This window comes from Equus quagga, unplaced genomic scaffold (assembly GCF_021613505.1).
Source record: "Equus quagga isolate Etosha38 unplaced genomic scaffold, UCLA_HA_Equagga_1.0 153_RagTag, whole genome shotgun sequence".
NCBI lineage: Eukaryota > Metazoa > Chordata > Mammalia > Perissodactyla > Equidae > Equus > Equus quagga.
This window is the reverse complement of record NW_025796915.1, coordinates 1,871,061-1,887,040: the sequence shown is the minus strand read 5'-3', so window position 1 is coordinate 1,887,040 and position 15,980 is coordinate 1,871,061. Positions and strand designations below refer to the sequence as shown.

The window sequence follows — 15,980 nt, the reverse complement described above, 5'->3', positions numbered from 1 at the left end:
GTCTGCGCCCAGGATCCATACCAGCAAAATCCTGGGCCACCGAGGCGGAGCACGTGAACTTAACCACTCAGCCACGTGGCCAGCCCCCATGGCCATGACTTCTTTGAATATTTTTCCGGACCCTCTCTCTTCCCTTTCTGGGATTCCAATTACGCGTATGTTAAACCACTTGATATTGACTCATAAATCACAGATGTTCTCTTCATCTTTTTCAGTCTTTTTTCTACCTTTCATTTTCAATAGCTTCTATTCAAGTTCATTGCCTTCAGATTCACTCCTCTTTTTTTCTGCAGTGACTAATCTCCTGTTAATCCCATGCATTGTTGACTTTTTTATTCATTTGGGTTTTTTTATATCTTCCATTTATCTTTTCTCATGTTCAAGTTTTTATCTACCCTCTTAAACATATGCAGCATATTTATAGCAGCTATTTTTATATGTTCCTATCTGATATTTACATCATCTTTGTTATTTCAGGGTCTATTTCCATTGATTGATTTTTCTGCTGGTTGTAATTCCTATTTTCCTCCCTCTTTGCATTCCTGGCAATTTTTGACTGGGTAATAGATGTGATTTTTATGTTGTAGATGCTGGATTTTGCTGTTTTCTTTTAAATAGTTTCAGACTTTGTTCCAGTGCAATTTAAGTTACTTGAAATAAACTGGATCCATTCAAGGCTTGCTTTCAAGCTTTGTTAGGACAGTTTCAGAGCAGCCTTTAGTCTAGTGCTATTTGAGCCCAACTGTTGAGGCAATGCTTTTCTAAAGATTCTATTCAATGTCCTGTGTTTTAGGAGGTGTTTCTTTTTTCTTTTCTTTTCTTTTTTTGAGGAAGATTAGCCCTGAGCTAACTACTGCCAATCCTTCTCGTTTTGCTGAGGAAGACTGGCCCTGGGCTAACATCTGTGCCCATCTTCCTCTACTTTATATGTGGCACACCTGCCACAGCATGGCTTTTGCCAAGCGGTGCCATGTCTGCACTCGGGATCCGAACTGGTGAACCCTGGGCTGCTGAGAAGCGGAACATGTGAACTTAACCGCTACACCACTGGGCCGGCCCCAGGAGGTGTTTCTATTCTGGCTAGTAAAAATAGGAATCGTTTCTAGTCTCCTGCAAGCTCTGGGAATTGTTTAGTCTTCTGCTTTCTGGTAGTTTTTTCCCCACACTTGTAGTTTCCTCTCACACATGTATATGTTAGTACTGAGCCAAAGACTTGAGGAAACTTCTGCAGTTCTCCAGATTGTGCTCACTCACGCTCTCTCGCTGAAGCTCCCTCCTCTTTGGTACTCTGCCTCACAAATTCTATCCACTTTCATCTTCCTAAACTCCCATCTCTATCTCTTCAACTCAGTAGGACAACTGGGCTTTGTTTGGATTCCCTTCCCTGTATTTCAGCCTGTAAACTGCTCCCAGAAGTAAACTGAGGAAACCGTAAGGTTCATCTTCTTTTAGTGATCACAGTTCTGGTCTAGCTATTGTCCAATGTCTGAAAATTGTTGTTTTATATATTCTGTCCAGTTTTGTTGTTCAAGGGGGGAGGTGAATCTGGTCCCTGTTACTCCGTAAGTAGGAGTTTCTCCGTGTAGTTTTAATTTGTATCTTTCTTATTACCACTGAGGTTGAACATCTTTTTGTATGTGTCAGAAGCATTTGCATTTCTTTTTATTTGAAATTTCATATATCTTTCCCATTTTCTTAGAATAGTTGGTCTTTGTTTTCTCTACTTTTAGAATAGAATAAATAATAATAGCACTTCTGATTGTGCCCATGGTGGAGTACCTGTATTGATTATCACCTCCCATCATAAAACTAAAAAACTAAACAGAATGAATGAAAAAATTGTCTTCAGTCATTGGGCAATAGACAGTGCAAGTTTACAACATCTGAGAGAAGGGAATCATATGAAGTGAGTTTCACGTCTTTCTGCCTGGGAGACATTTCCAAGCCTCTAATGATGGCACAAGGAAGTGGAGTTCAAGTAGAGAGCATCAATCTTGCTTGGTGGAGGAAATGAAGATTGGAGTTCAGGGCTAATAAAACTTGCATGGTAGAGTACCAGGAAGGATGGAGTTGACAGAGAAGGAGCCCCAGAAATCTCATAGAGGTTCTCCTCAGGTCCTTGGTCAAACCCTAAACTATGAATGTGCAGACTGAGACTCTGCAAGACCTAGCAGAGAACAGCTGCTGGGGAGCTGAGCTATTTCAGAGGTCACAGAATGCCAGCGAGACACTGGAGTCCTGACCCAGTCAGAATAGAGAGGCCTCAGTGAACATCCCAGACATTCACATGAGGGCCTAAAAGGCTATGCTTTGGGAGTAAGGAAGATTCCCTAGGAAGAGGGGCAAAATGAAAAAAGACATATGCTAAGAAAACCTAAAACCAAGACTTGACATACACAATCAAGTGAAGCCATCAGTAATTTAATTGCCTGCCAGAACAAAACTCAACACTATTTAGCATAAGATAACATAATCCAAATCATAACAATGCATGTTCACCATATCAAAAAATATTTGCTAGATGTGTAAAGAAGCAAAAAAAAAAAAAAAAAAAAAAAAAAAATCCTAAAATTAAGAGAAGAACCAGTCAACACAAGCAGACCCATAAATGGCTCAGATATTAGAAATAGCAGACAAGGGCTTAAAAAAATAACAACACTAAATATATTAAATAAGTTAGAGGAATAATTTTTTTAGTATGTCCCAAATAATGAATGGGACATGTTTATACTAAAAATATTCTTCCTTGCTTACCAGACATCTAAATTTCACTGGGCATCCTGTACTTTATGTGGCAACCCTACCCCTCTGTCAAGATGGAAGCAGAGTCCAAAGCCCCAGCCTCCTGCAAGTGGCCTGGCTTCGCGCAGGGCCTGGATTGGGGGAGTTGTGTGTTAGATGCATCAGAGATCCTTAGTTGTTTACTATATCAAAATTTTTGCCAGACCTGCATACTGTATATGCAGATCTCGATACTGTCAAGTATTATTTTTTAGTTAATATTTCCATTGAAACCAATTCTTCATTTTTTAATTTAACTTTTTATTTTGAAATCATTATAGATTCAGAGGAGATTTCAAAGATAGTGCAGAGAGGTTCCATGTACCCTTCACTCTGTTTCCTCTAATGATTACATTCGACATAGTATAGTACAATATCAAAACAATGCCAAACGTATAGTTCTATGTCATTTTATCACATATGTAAATTCATGTAACCACCTATAATCAAGATACAAAACTGTTCCCCCACCACAAAGAGCTCCCTCTGCTGCTCCTTCGTACTCACACCTGCTCCTCCCTCCCTATCCCCTGGCAACCACTGATCTGCTTTCCATCTCTACAATTTTGTGATTTCAAGACTGTTATATAGGGGCCAGCCCCATGGCTGGGTGGTTAAGTTCATGCACTCTGCCCAGGGTTTCACCGGTTCAGATCCTGGGTGCAGACCTAGCACCGCTCATCCAGCCATGCTGAGGTGGCATCCCACAGAGCACAACCAGAAGGACCCACAACTAGAATATACAACTATGTACCGGGGGACTCTGGGGAGAAGAAGAAGAAGAAGAAGAAGAAGAAAAAGATTGGCAACAGACGTTGGCTCAGGGCCAATCTTTAAAAAAAAAAACAAAATACAGTTATATAAATGGAAACACATACTAAGTGACCTTTTGAGATTGGCCTTTTTTTCCCACTCAGCATAATACCCTTGAGACCCATGCAAGTTGTTGCATGTATCAATAGCTTGTTCCTTTTTTATTGCTGAACAGTATTTCATAGTATGGATGTAGAACAGTTTGCTTAACTATTCACCATTTGAGCAATATTTGGTTGTTTTCAGTTTGGGGCTATTACAAATAAATCTTCCACGAACAGCCATTTACAGGTTTTGGTGCAGACATAAGTTTTCATTTTTCTAGAATAAATGCCCAGAAGTACAATTGCTGGGTTGTATAGAAGGTATATGTTTAGTTTTTAAAGAAACTGCTAAACTATTTTCCAGAGTGTCTGCACCATTCTCTATTCCCACTAGCAATGTATGACAGATCCAGTCTTATCTACATCCTCATCAGGATTGGATATTGTCACTACTTTTTAGTTCAGCTATTCTAATAGCTATGTAGTGATCTCTTACCAGGGTCTTAATTTGCATTTCCCTAATGGTTAGTGATGTTAAATATCTATTCAAGTGCTTTAAATCAACTCATTTTTAAAGCCTAAACAAATGTATTTGAAAAGGCAACTTGATTAGTGGTTCTCAAAGTATGGTCCATGAATCAGCAGCATCAGCATTACCTGGGAACTCGCTAGAAATGCAATTCTCAGGCTTCACCCCAGATCTACTGAATCAGAAACTCTGGGGAGTGAGGCTCAGCAATCTGTGGTTTAACAAGCCCTTCAGGGGATCCTGATATACCATAAGGGGAAAATCAGTCTCATTTACTATAAATAGAAGGTAACTGTAAAAATAAATGCGTCTGTATCCACTTCAATCATCTTGTGTACCAACAGGTTCACACACCACATTTTGGGCAGAGTGCACTTGTTGCCCAGCTCTGGGGGCTCCATTCACACAGATTATGATGAGAACACACCTCCCCTGGAGTTGTGCAGTTCACAGTCCACACAGCTTTGTGTGGCGGTTCTGACTTTCAGCCACTGATCTAGTCCTACCTGCACCCCTTCTTGCCCTTAATTTGACTAAGGAAAGTGAGGCTCTGAGGAGGGTAGAGACTTGTCCAAGGTCACCAGCAACATAGTTAGACTCCTCTTCCAGTGCTCTCACCCCTGCTGGGAGCCAGGGCAGGGCCCACACAATTCCTAACCTGTTCAGAGCCTGCCCCTAGTCACTGCTGAGTGACAAATTAGATTCCAATACAGAACGTAGGAGAGGATACCATTTTATGAAATTTATATTTGTAATCCCTAAAAGGAAAAATTCTATTCCTTTATTCACTGAATACTCTGACATCAAATGTATGGGGTTTTTTTTAAAGATTTTATTTTTCCTTTTGTTCCCCACACACCCCCCCCCCCAGTACATAGTTGTATACTTTTAGTTGTGGGTCCTTCTAGTTGTGGCATGTGGGACGTTGCCTCAGCATGGCTTGATGAGCAGTGCCATGTCCACGCCCAGGATCCGAACCAGTGAGGACCTGGGCTGCCGAAGCTGAGAGCAGGAACTTAACCATTCGGCCACAGGGCCGGTCCCCGTATGGGGTATTTTCCCGGCACACCAGCCAATCCTCTGACACCAGCTGAGTGTCCTACACTTCAATTCAATTCTGATACTACATACCTAGAGTTAGCACCAGACCCCGCAGGTTAAGGGCTCAGTCCCCCAAGACTGCTCCCACTTCATGGCAGTTGCAAGCAGTGGGTCTCCCAGTTACCCACACTTCTGTCCAACTTGGCTACAAATCAGGGTCCTCACAACCCACTCCTCAGGTTAGAGAATTTGCTATAACAGCTCACAGAAGTTAGAGAAACACTTATGCTCAGTAATAAAGGATACAGATGAGCAGCAGATGAAGAGATACATAGGGTGAGATCTGGTGGGGTCTTGAATGCAGGAGCTTCTCTCCCATGGAGTAGGGCGCAGCACCCTCCCAGTACACGGATGTAGTCGCTGACCCCGAAGCTCTCTGAGGATCAGGGATTTTTATGGAGGCTTCATCCTGTAGGCGTGATGGATTGCTAATTCAATCTGCAGCCCCTCCCAAGATCTAATCATGGCTTGGTCTTCCTGGTGACCGGCTCCCATCCAGGAGCCATGCAGGAGCCCACTCAGAGTCACCTCATTAGAACAAAAGACACTCCTATCACCCAGGGAACTCCAACAGATTTAGGAGCTCCATTTCAGGAACTGAGGGCAGAGACCAAATACATGTTTATTATGTCACAGCTGCATATGCATGGAAAAAAATCAGAAAGAGCTGTTGGAGAAGTTATTTGGGGACAGAAGGGGTTTACTGATATTTTTTAACTTCTCTGTATTTTGTGATTTTTAGTACAATAATCATGTTTAGTTATACAATTAAAATGTGTTAAATATCATTTAAAAAGTCAACATGAAGCCTTGACCTGTCCAGCCAGGGCCTACAGTGGCAGGGTCAGGAAGCCTTCCAGACAGAGCAGGCCATGCCCCCACCCCCGTTTCACAAGCTGGGACCTCTGCCTGGATACCCGCGCCCACCCCCTCCACATTCACACCCACCATCACTTCCTATGAGTGAGGCCTTCCCTTTCCCCCCAGCTCCGGGTGCCCACTCGACCAGAGGACATCATGGTCTGAGCGTCTGCCTGTCTGTCTGTGTCTAAACAGGGGAACTCCTTGGGACGAGCACTCTGCTTGACCTATCACCCCGCGGAGCGTGGCATAGAGATGTGGGCAGTGGGTATTTGGTGAGTAAAGGAATGAATGAAGGAGAAAATAATCCTGAAAAAGGTGATTTCTGAAGACCTTTCTCCAACAGGTGGAACCAGTCCCCCTTTGAGCAGCCTGCTAGGCCGGGAACCAAGTGTGAGGAGTGGGGTGGGTACAAAGCCCAGTGTTTCTGAAGCCTGGGGAGGCAGACTAGATGGACATGGGACTTGTGGGTAGGTCTAGGGGTGGCAGTGTTGCTGTGGGGGCTGCAAGGAGGTGGCCAGTCTCAGGGAGGGCTCGTCCTTAGAATCCCCCCACATCCATCCCCCAGGGCTGTGCAGTGCAGGAAGGCCCAGCTGATGGGGAAGGTGCACAGGGACTTGTTTGGGACCGGCCACCTGGTCCTGCCTGAGGAACTGACCCTGGGACCCAGCCCCTCAGACCCCCTCAGGAGATGCTCGACTGCGATGTGGGGCTGCCCGAGTGTGGCAGCCATCTGCAAGTGAGAAGAGGGACAGGTGAGGTGGGCCTTGGTGTCAGAGGCCAAAAAATCACATCCTGACCAGAGGATGGACTGGACTCCAGCCACGATCTGCAGGGCAAAATGATAGGGTCTTCAACTAGCCTAGGGTTCTTGGGTTGTCGTCTGGGCCCTCCCCTTACAGGCTCGGTGACTTGGGTTAACCCTTCCCCTCCCTGAGCCTCACTTCCATCAGTGAAACCAGGGCTGGGCCAGGGCTCTCAAGACCTCCCAGCTCTGACCTCTGGCTTTCTCTCAGGCTGGCAGGGGATCCAACAGACGTGGCCTGGCCTTCCCTGCTTGCCTCCACCTCCTTGTGAAGCCTCCCCGTCTCCCCCTGTGAGACGAGGACAAGCAGGTGCTCACCTGCGGGTCTCTGATACCTCTGCCCCAGGGGAACCTGGAGAGCCTGGTCTACGCGCAGTGCTCCACTCCACTCCAAAGTACAGTCCCCACTGGCCTCCTGGCATTCTGTGACTTCTAATTGTTCTTCAGGTGGTTCTCTTAGATTTTCTAGATAGACTGTCATCTACAAATACTAGTTTATTATTTTTCAACATTCATGCTAAAAGTTTTCCCATGTCTTATTTATCTAGAATAGAGTTTCTCAAAAGCAGCACTATTGACATTTTTGGCTATAATTCTTTGTCATGGAGGACTGTCCTGTGCATCACAGGATGCTTAGCAGCACCGCTGGCCTCTGCCCTCGAGGTGCTAGTAGCACTTCCTAGTCATGATGGCTAAAAACATCTCAGACACGGCCAAATATCCCCTCGGTGGCAGAATCCCCCTCAGTTGAGAACTGCTGGCCTTAACACAGAACAGTATTGGGTCACAGTAATGATAGCACATTACTCCTGCTCCTGACTTGACTGGGAATACGCCTAGTATGAAAGTATGCTAGGATCTGTGTGCTCCTGTCCTGGCTAGTACACTCGTATACTGTGTCCAAGTTTAATTCACAAAAAATGAAAAACATGATTTTCACATAAATAATGAAGGAATGTGTGTCAAATATTTTAATTAATGAGGGAATCAGTAAGATGATAAAGCTCGTTCAAGGAACATTTTGAGAAAGAGTATTTCTAGTGAAGCAGGAAAGACATTCTGAAGCACGTGCTGAGTTAGAGACGAACCTGTTCATGCCCTATACTGCAATAAAACTGCAATCTTTCGGGTGATCTTTTCTACTGGACAGAAGTCTATACGTTAACATACAACTTCTCAGGTACATTTTCTTACATTACTGGTTTTCAAAGTATAGTCCCCAAACTGAAAGCATCAGCTTCACCTGGAACTTGTTGAAAATGCCAATTTTCAGGTCCTATCCCAGGTCCATGTTATGAGAAGCCTCGGGGCCGGGGTGGGGGCAGCACTCTGCTTTAACAAGCCCTGCAGGCGACGCTGATGCTCTCTAAAGTTTGAGAACCACCACTCTAAATAACCTGTATTTATGGAACAAATCAGTGAGACAACGCTCCAGAATGACATTAAACAGACATGCCACCCACCTTTTTCCTTATTTCCAAATTTAAATAATGTGCCTGTCTGTTAAGTTTGTTGGTTACTATTTTGTTTTTCAAATACTCTACCAACTTAAGGCAGTTTTCATCTATTCCTAATTTTTCTTTTTTCTCCCTTTTAATAAAAAGTGGTTTTCCAAATCTATCAATTTTTTTCTTCTTTAACCTAGTGATATGATGAAATACAAGTTGAATCATTCTTATATTCTTTTTTTTTCTTTCTTTCTTAAAGATTGGCACCTGGGCTAACAACTGTTGCCAATCTTTTTTTTTTTTCTTCTGCCTTATCTCCCCAAACCCCGCCTGTACACAGTTGTATATCTTAGTTGCAGGTCCTGCTAGTTGGGGGACATGGGACGCTGCCTCAACGTGGTCTGACGAGCGGTGCCATGTCCGCTCCCAGGTCAGCGGAGCGCGCGAACTTAACCATTCTGCCACGGAGCCGGCCCTCTTATATTCCTAAAATAAAATTTTTCTTTGACACAGTGTAGTATTTTAACACACTATTGACTTCAACACGCTGACATTTACCATTTTTAAAAAGCTCTTTACACATGAGATCAATTTTAGCACGAATTGGGAAGTTTTCCAGCTCTATTTATGGAGGACTTTAATTGTCATAGGCTCTATCTGTCCTTCAAAGCTTGCAAGGCCACGACAACAAAACCAGCTGGGCCTGGTGTACGGGGAGGAGGGGAGAGAACCGAGGAACCATCTCAAACTGCTCAATGTCGTCTTCGTTTATTAGTCTCTTCTCTAGTGTATTTTTGTTGTTGCTGTTTTGTGTTTGTTTTTACCTCTTCACGTGAATAGTGGAAATTTCGTTTTTCTAGACCATCCACTTGCTCAACTTAGCAGTAAGCAAACTAATGCAATTTAAGACAACCTATTTTTCTCACATTAGACTGGGAAAAATTAAGATAAACATCTAACGTTGGCAAAGCCATAGGGAAACAGTTCTGAACGTGCACGTCAATTTTAATAGTCCTTTTTGCTGGGCAACTAAGGAGATTCATCAAAATGAAATCAAATACCCTTGAAGGAAACATCTGGGGTGCTGGTAACATTGTTTCCTTATATGGGTGCTGGTTACATAGGGTGTATGTACAGTTTATGAAAATTCATTCAGCTTCCTATTTACAATACGTACAGTTTTCTGTATGCGTATTATCTTTTAATAGAGTTTTAAAAATAGGTCTTTTGCCACAGCCCACAGCTATAAACAATGCCATCGCTTACTGGTGGAAAACACGGAAATGACCCCAACACCCTCTCACAAGGGAATTACTTTAAAGGCCAGTCAGGGCGCCAGAGCTCCTGCTCCCTTAAGTTGAACAAGTTAAATGGCTTCCACTCCTTCTTTCCTCCCGCTTTGGATGTGTGCTCCGTTACCTGGGGGTCGGCGCCGGTCGCGCCCGGGGAAGCGCTCTGAGGACGACGCACGACCCCCGCCTTCCGCCCCTGGCGGCTCGGGAGGCCGCCGCCGGCCACGCCCCCACGCCGAGGCGGCCCCGCCCGGCGTCACGTGCCCGCGGGGTCAGCTGACCAGGCGCGACCGGAAGGAGCGGCTCCCTGGTCCGGGCCTCCTGGCGCGATGGTGAGGGATGCTGGGAGATGCGAGGCGGGGGATGCTGGGCGGGCAGGGTAGGATCCCCCAAATCTCCCTGCTGCCGCTGCAGGAAGCGCGGGGCGCCGGGTGCGAGGAGGTGGAGAGCCTGCGCTGTCCCCTCAGCAAACGCCTTGGGTGCCGTCCCGAGGGCCGGGGGTCCGGTAGAGAAGAGCCCCCTCCCGGCCTCCCCTGCAGGCAGTGCAGGCCGGCCCGCCGGCTTGGAGTCCCGGTGCTTCCTTGGCAGGAAAGAAGGGCCCCCGTCCCCTGACGCAGGAAGCGGGGCTGGTCGGGAGCAGGAGCCCTGCCGGGCCTTCCCCTGCCCCAAGAGGACCTCCCGAGGGTGCCCACTTCCCAGCCCTCCTGCGGGACTGGGAGAAGAACTGGCTTAGAATTCGGTCCAGCCTTCCGCACTCTTAGGAAGCCCCTTCGCTCTTCTCAGAGCCGGAAAGGAGGAGTTTTTGGATTGGGACTTTCCAATTCACCCATCCGTTCATTCCTTCAGCAGATTTGAGTGTCTCTCTACATACTGGGCACTGTGCCACGCGCTGGGACTGCAGTGGCAGGAGGGAAGGGCAAAGCTGGAGGCTTGGACTGGCGGTCCTAGTCCAGACTTGAGGGGAAGGACCTGACTGCACCTTGTGCATAGCTTAGGAAGGCTTCCTGAGGACGGCATCAACCGGAGGGCCTGGGGGCGGGGAAGAAAGCTGGCTGGGTGCAGCGCAGTTTGTGTACCAGGGGTCGGGAGGCATGGGGGCCGGGTGAGGGATGCCGTATCTTCAGACAGGGAACAGCATATTCACAGACTTCAGATGAGAGAGAGCAGGGCTGCCTGGGAAGGAATGCGTTTCACCTAGCTGGAAGAGTATAGACTGGAGGTTAGTGAAAGATGAGGCTGAACAGGTAAGCAAAGAGCAAATCTTGCTGGGTGTTGAGAGGCACATAAAGGCGTTTGGACTTTAGGAAAAGGGCACTGGGAAGCTAGAAAGATCCTTCCGGCTGACTTGTAGAGGGAGCAAGAGGGGAGCCGAGAGCCCAGGCTGGGGCAGCAGACTCCCAGCAGATGGTGTGACCTGAGTTAGGGTAGAGAGAGTGGAGGTAGAAGTGAGGGAAATCCGCAAGGCTCAGGGGCTAAATGCGGGAGGGAAAAAGGCGAGGCAGGCGTCTGGGCTCGGTTCCCAGGTGGTGGTGCTCAGAGGGTGGGAAGCCCAGGACGGGGAGCAGGTTTCAGTGGGAAGAGCACCAGCTGCTGTGATACAGCCTGAGTGAGGTGTGTGGGAGCCGCCGGTGCAGCTGGCTGCAAGACAGTCGAGATTTAAGGGTCTGGAGCTCGGAAGAGACTCTACAGTGGCAGTTAAAAATTTGAGAGTCATCAGCACAAAGATGATCAGTGAACCCTAAAAATGTGTGACCTCTTCCGTGACAGTGTGAGTTGGGAAGAGAGGGCCTAGAACAGAGCCTAGAGAAAATGCTAGTGTTTTAAGAAATTACACAAGGAACACATTCTTGTGGTAAAATATGTAAATAATACAGATGGTAGAAGACTTCCATGGGGGAGAAGGGGCCCATAAACTTAGGAAACATCTGACATCTTAAATTTCTCTGACTTCTAACTGAAATTTAGAATTTCCTTCCATCATGGATATTGGCAACAAACCCCAGTATTATTAGCAGCACCTCCAACTGTGTCACTAATAGAAATCAGAGATATTTCATATCACATGACAGCTGTTGGCATTGTTTATGCTCATCATTTCTAAATTATGGTTATTAGACTTGAAACGTATACCATATCACCAATTTGTATTGAATATTTTGATAACTTTTAATTAGTTTCCTTTGCAATCCTATATATTTTATGCATTTAAGAACATTGTTTTAAGAAAGGCCTATATGCTTGACCAGATGTCAAATGAGTTCATGGCACAAAAAAGTTAAAACCTCCTGAAATAGAGAAAGAAGTGCAAGACTGTCCTTAACACCGCCGTCACCTCAGTCCCCTGGCCCAGAGTCGTGACAGCAGGTGGTCTGCAGAGATGACCGTTTGGGGATTGAAGAAAGGAGAGTGAGCCAGCAAATGAGACCAAGGCCAGGCCAGAGGGAGAAGTCAAGAAGAGTATGGTGCTTCAAGAAAAAGAATGGGTTTGTGTCAGATGCTGCTGAGGAGTTAAGGAAGAGGAAAACTGGATTTAGTGACAAGAGAGCCATTTGTGACCATGGCTAGAGGACTTCATTGGAGGCCCACGTAGAAGCCCCAGTGCAGTGGGGTCGGATGTGATCAGGGGGTGTGGGGAGTGGCAGGTGAAAAGGAGCATGAGGGTTGGTCCTGGGGCAGGTCTGAAGTGGCTGATACGGTGAATGTGGGGCCGAGTAGAGGGCTGGCATTGCCAGGCTGCAGTGAGGGCAGGATCGGGAGAACCTGGATGTGCCATGTCCTCGGTTTGTGGGGTTTTCTTCCCAGCATCTGTAAGCAGCCCAGATTGAGGTGTGGGAAAATGGACGTGTGTATTGCTGTGGGTTGGAGCTTTTCCAGGCAAACAGGACAAAGGACAGTTGATCAGGGGAATGGAGGATTTTGGTAAGACATTGTTGACGGGGGGTTTGCACTCAAACAGAGGAAACAGACCTTGAATAAATGATGAAACATGATGTATGCTGTGACCAGTGCTAAGGAGATCAAGAAGGAAGGCCCAGGGGCTAGAGCATGATGGTAAAGAGCTGCTTTATTTTTTTAAACACCTTTATTGAAGGGCCGGCCTCATGGCCAAGTGGTTAAGTTCACATGCTCCACTTCAGTGGCCCAGGGTTTTGCCAGTTCAGATCCTGGGCGCAGACCTAGCACCACTCATCAGGCCATGCTGAGGCAGCGTCCCATGTGCCACAACTAAAATATAGAGCTATTTACTGGGGGGCTTTGGGGAGAAGAAGGAAAAATAATAATAATAATAGTAAAAAACCAGCTTTATTGAAATATAATCAACATTCAATAAGTTTTGACATGTATATATTCATGAAAACATCACCATGATCAAGGTAGTGAATGTATCCACTGGTTCCCAAAATTTCCTTGTGCAAGGGGCTATTTTAGAAAGTGTGGTGGGGCCGGCCTGGTGGCATAGTAGTTAAGTTCATGCACTCTGCTTCGGCAGCCTGGGTTTGCAGGTTCGGATCCTGATTGCAGACATCAAGCCATGTTGTGGCGGTGTCCCACATATAAAATAGAGGAAGATTGGCACAGATGTTAGCACAGGGCTAATCTTCCTCAAGCAAAAAGAGGAGGATTGGCACAGGTGTTAGCTCAGGGCCAATCTTCCTCACCAAGAAAAAAAAGATGTAGTCAGGGAAGGCCCATTGGAAGAGTTGTCACTTGAGCAGAGACCTGAATGAAGTGAGAGAGAGCAATCCACAGAGGGGACAGCAAGGACACCAGTGAGAGTGTACTGATGTAACTGAGGAACAGCAAGGGGGCCAGTGTGGCTGGAGCCCATGAGAGAGGTGACATGTGTCATGAGACCAGGGACTTTGTTTAGTTCTGTGCTGTACCCACAGCACTTGGAATGGGATCTCCCACAGAGAAGGTGCCCAGGCGATGTTTGCTGAGCAGATGAATGCCTGCCATCAGAACGAGGGTGGTGGCAGGGTGGGTCAGGGAGAGGGATTTCTATCCTCTATCAGCCTGGTAATAGGGGAGAACAGGTGGCCAGAGGGCATCCTTCTTGCTCCCTGAGGAGCAATAGTAGGGAGACATAGACAGATCCTGGCCACACCTCCGTCCTCCAGCCTGACTGCCTGCCTCACTCCTGTGCAGAGGTTCCGGTTCTGTGGTGATCTGGACTGTCCCGACTGGGTCCTGGCAGAGATCAGCACGCTGGCCAAGATTGTTGAGTGCACAGGGTCTACTTGGGGGGAGGGGGAAGGGAGGGGCTGGGGAGGGGGGCTGTGGTGGTGGAGGATGGTGAGATTACTGGTGTTGGGGCCTCAGTGCTCTCAGCCTGTCCTAGCATGCTGTGTGACTTTGATCACATGGCCAGCCCTCTCTGAGCCAGCACCCCCCACCCCCTGGCGTGGGGGGTGGGCCAGTCTGGCTGATGTGAGGCCTCTCCCTCCAGTCTTCGGTGAAGCTGCGGCTGCTGTGTAGCCAGGTGCTGAAGGAGCTTCTGGGACAGGGGATTGATGTGAGTGCAGGGCACAGCTCCCCACTGTCCCACGAAACTGTGACCCCACTGCCCTGAAACTGCACCAGGCCCAGGGAGGTGGGGGATCTGCTTCCCACACTCCCTGGATCCCTCCCATCCTTACCACAGCATCCAGGCTGGGAGGCGGGGGGCTGGTGGGCAAGGGCCTGGCACCCCCTGAGGCCTCCTTTCCCCATAGTACGAAAAGATCCTGAAGCTCACTGCTGACGCCAGGTTTGGTGAGTACCTCACTGACCCACAGATCTTGGGATGACCCTGAGTACTCATCCTGAGGCCTGGCACAGAGGCCCTCCCTCGCAGCAGCCTGCCCTACTCTGCCTTCCTCAGTGGAGGAACATGAGGGGAAGAAAGACATCCACAGTCCCACCCCGTGTCCTCTGCCAGCAGCAGCAGTGCTCTTGGCTCAAGGAGGCCTGGGGCCCCTGAGCTGAAGATAGTGGGGCAACAAGGAGGTGGCTGGGGCCACACTGACGCCCCCCCTACCCCACCCATGGCTCCCTCCAGAGTCGGGCGATGTGAAGGCCACGGTGGCAGTGTTGAGCTTCATCCTCTCGAGCGCGGCCAAGCACAGTGTGGATGGCGAGTCCTTGTCCAGCGAACTGCAGCAGCTAGGGCTGCCCAAAGGTATGGGCATGTGGGTGGCCGCTGGGTAACCTGTGGGCCAAGCAGCTGCTGGACAGCAGGCCAGGCCACACACGTGTGACCCTAAGATGCGCCCTGCCCTTTCTGGGCCAGGAGTCTGAGACCCGCCTTCTGAGCAGCCCCAGCCCCAGTCCCAACCTGCTGCCTCAGGGCACCTCCATTCTGCCCCCAGAGCATGCAGCCAGCCTGTGTCGCTGTTATGAGGAGAAGCAAAGCCCCCTGCAGGAGCACCTGCGGGCCAGCAGCCTGCGTGGTGAGTGAGTGGCGGGCCAGGGTTGGGTCTGGGCTCCATCCTAGAAGGTACATGCAGCATGGGAGGTGCTTGTCCTCAGGAGACTTGGCCATGGTCACATGGCAAGCAGTCGCAGAGTGGGGGCTCCTGACTCCAGCCAGGTTTCTTTCCTCTGAGATCTGCTCTGGATAGCCTGACCACCCGATTATTGCCACCTGCCCTGGGTCAGAGAGATGAGAGCTTCTCAAAGGCCACGCAGCCTTGAAGGGCTGAGGGCTGAGCCAGGGTGGGGGCCAAGGCTGCCTGGCTCTCCTGCTGTGATTCTGAGAGGACCTCCCTGGCTTGTCTCGCAGTGAACAGGCTGGCAGGTGTGGGCTGGCGGGTGGACTACACCCTGAGCTCCAGCCTGCTGCAGTCCGTGGATGAGCCCATGGTCCACCTGCGGCTGGAGGTGGCAGCTGTCCCGGGTGCCCCGGCCCAGCCTGTTGCCATGTCTCTCTCAGCAGACAAGTTCCAAGTCCTGCTGGCAGGTGAGGCTGAGCTGTCCCTAGAGGTGTAAGGGGCCCTCCCAGATTATACTTGACTGCCTACCTCTCCCCCTGCAGAACTGAAGCAGGCCCAGACCCTGATGAGCTCCCTGGGCTGAGGAGGAGAGTGTTTGGGGCCCATGTGGAGCTGCCCTATCCCTGTCGCTGCCCTCCGAACTTCTCTTCAGGTGGTGGCCCCAGCTCCAGGACCCTAAGGGCCTGGCCTCAGACCTCTGGCTTCCTAGGTTCCCACTTAAGAACTCAGCATCGGGATCCTGACGACTTGCCCAGTATTGCCTTCCCTTCCCCATGAAGGGCACTTGTCAGTGATTTTAACAAGCAGGAAGAATAAACAGAAGTGTAGAGGA

The 15,980-nt window shown here is 48.5% G+C and overlaps 1 protein-coding gene and 1 long non-coding RNA gene across 3 annotated transcripts in view; one reads left to right on the top strand and one right to left on the bottom strand.

Annotated features, from left to right (window-relative positions):
- LOC124233114 (uncharacterized) overlaps positions 1-9,908 on the bottom strand; it is a 22,663-nt gene extending 12,755 nt beyond the window's left edge. The window contains exon 1 of the long non-coding RNA XR_006886978.1: positions 9,802-9,908. This is a non-coding gene — a long non-coding RNA (uncharacterized LOC124233114). The remainder of the gene's footprint in view (positions 1-9,801) is intronic.
- LOC124233113 (COMM domain-containing protein 4) lies at positions 9,878-15,980 on the top strand. 2 transcript variants are annotated; one of them, XM_046650229.1, is made up of 8 exons: positions 9,878-10,006; positions 13,824-13,895; positions 14,125-14,190; positions 14,390-14,429; positions 14,716-14,835; positions 15,026-15,106; positions 15,439-15,615; positions 15,691-15,980. In XM_046650229.1, the coding sequence occupies exons 1-8, from the start codon at positions 10,004-10,006 to the stop codon at positions 15,729-15,731; spliced, it is 600 nt and encodes a 199-aa protein (XP_046506185.1). In that variant the 5' UTR covers positions 9,878-10,003; the 3' UTR covers positions 15,732-15,980. The 2 variants fall into 2 exon arrangements, with proteins under 2 accessions (XP_046506185.1, XP_046506184.1); XM_046650228.1 differs by lacking the exon at positions 9,878-10,006 and adding an exon at positions 12,379-12,725.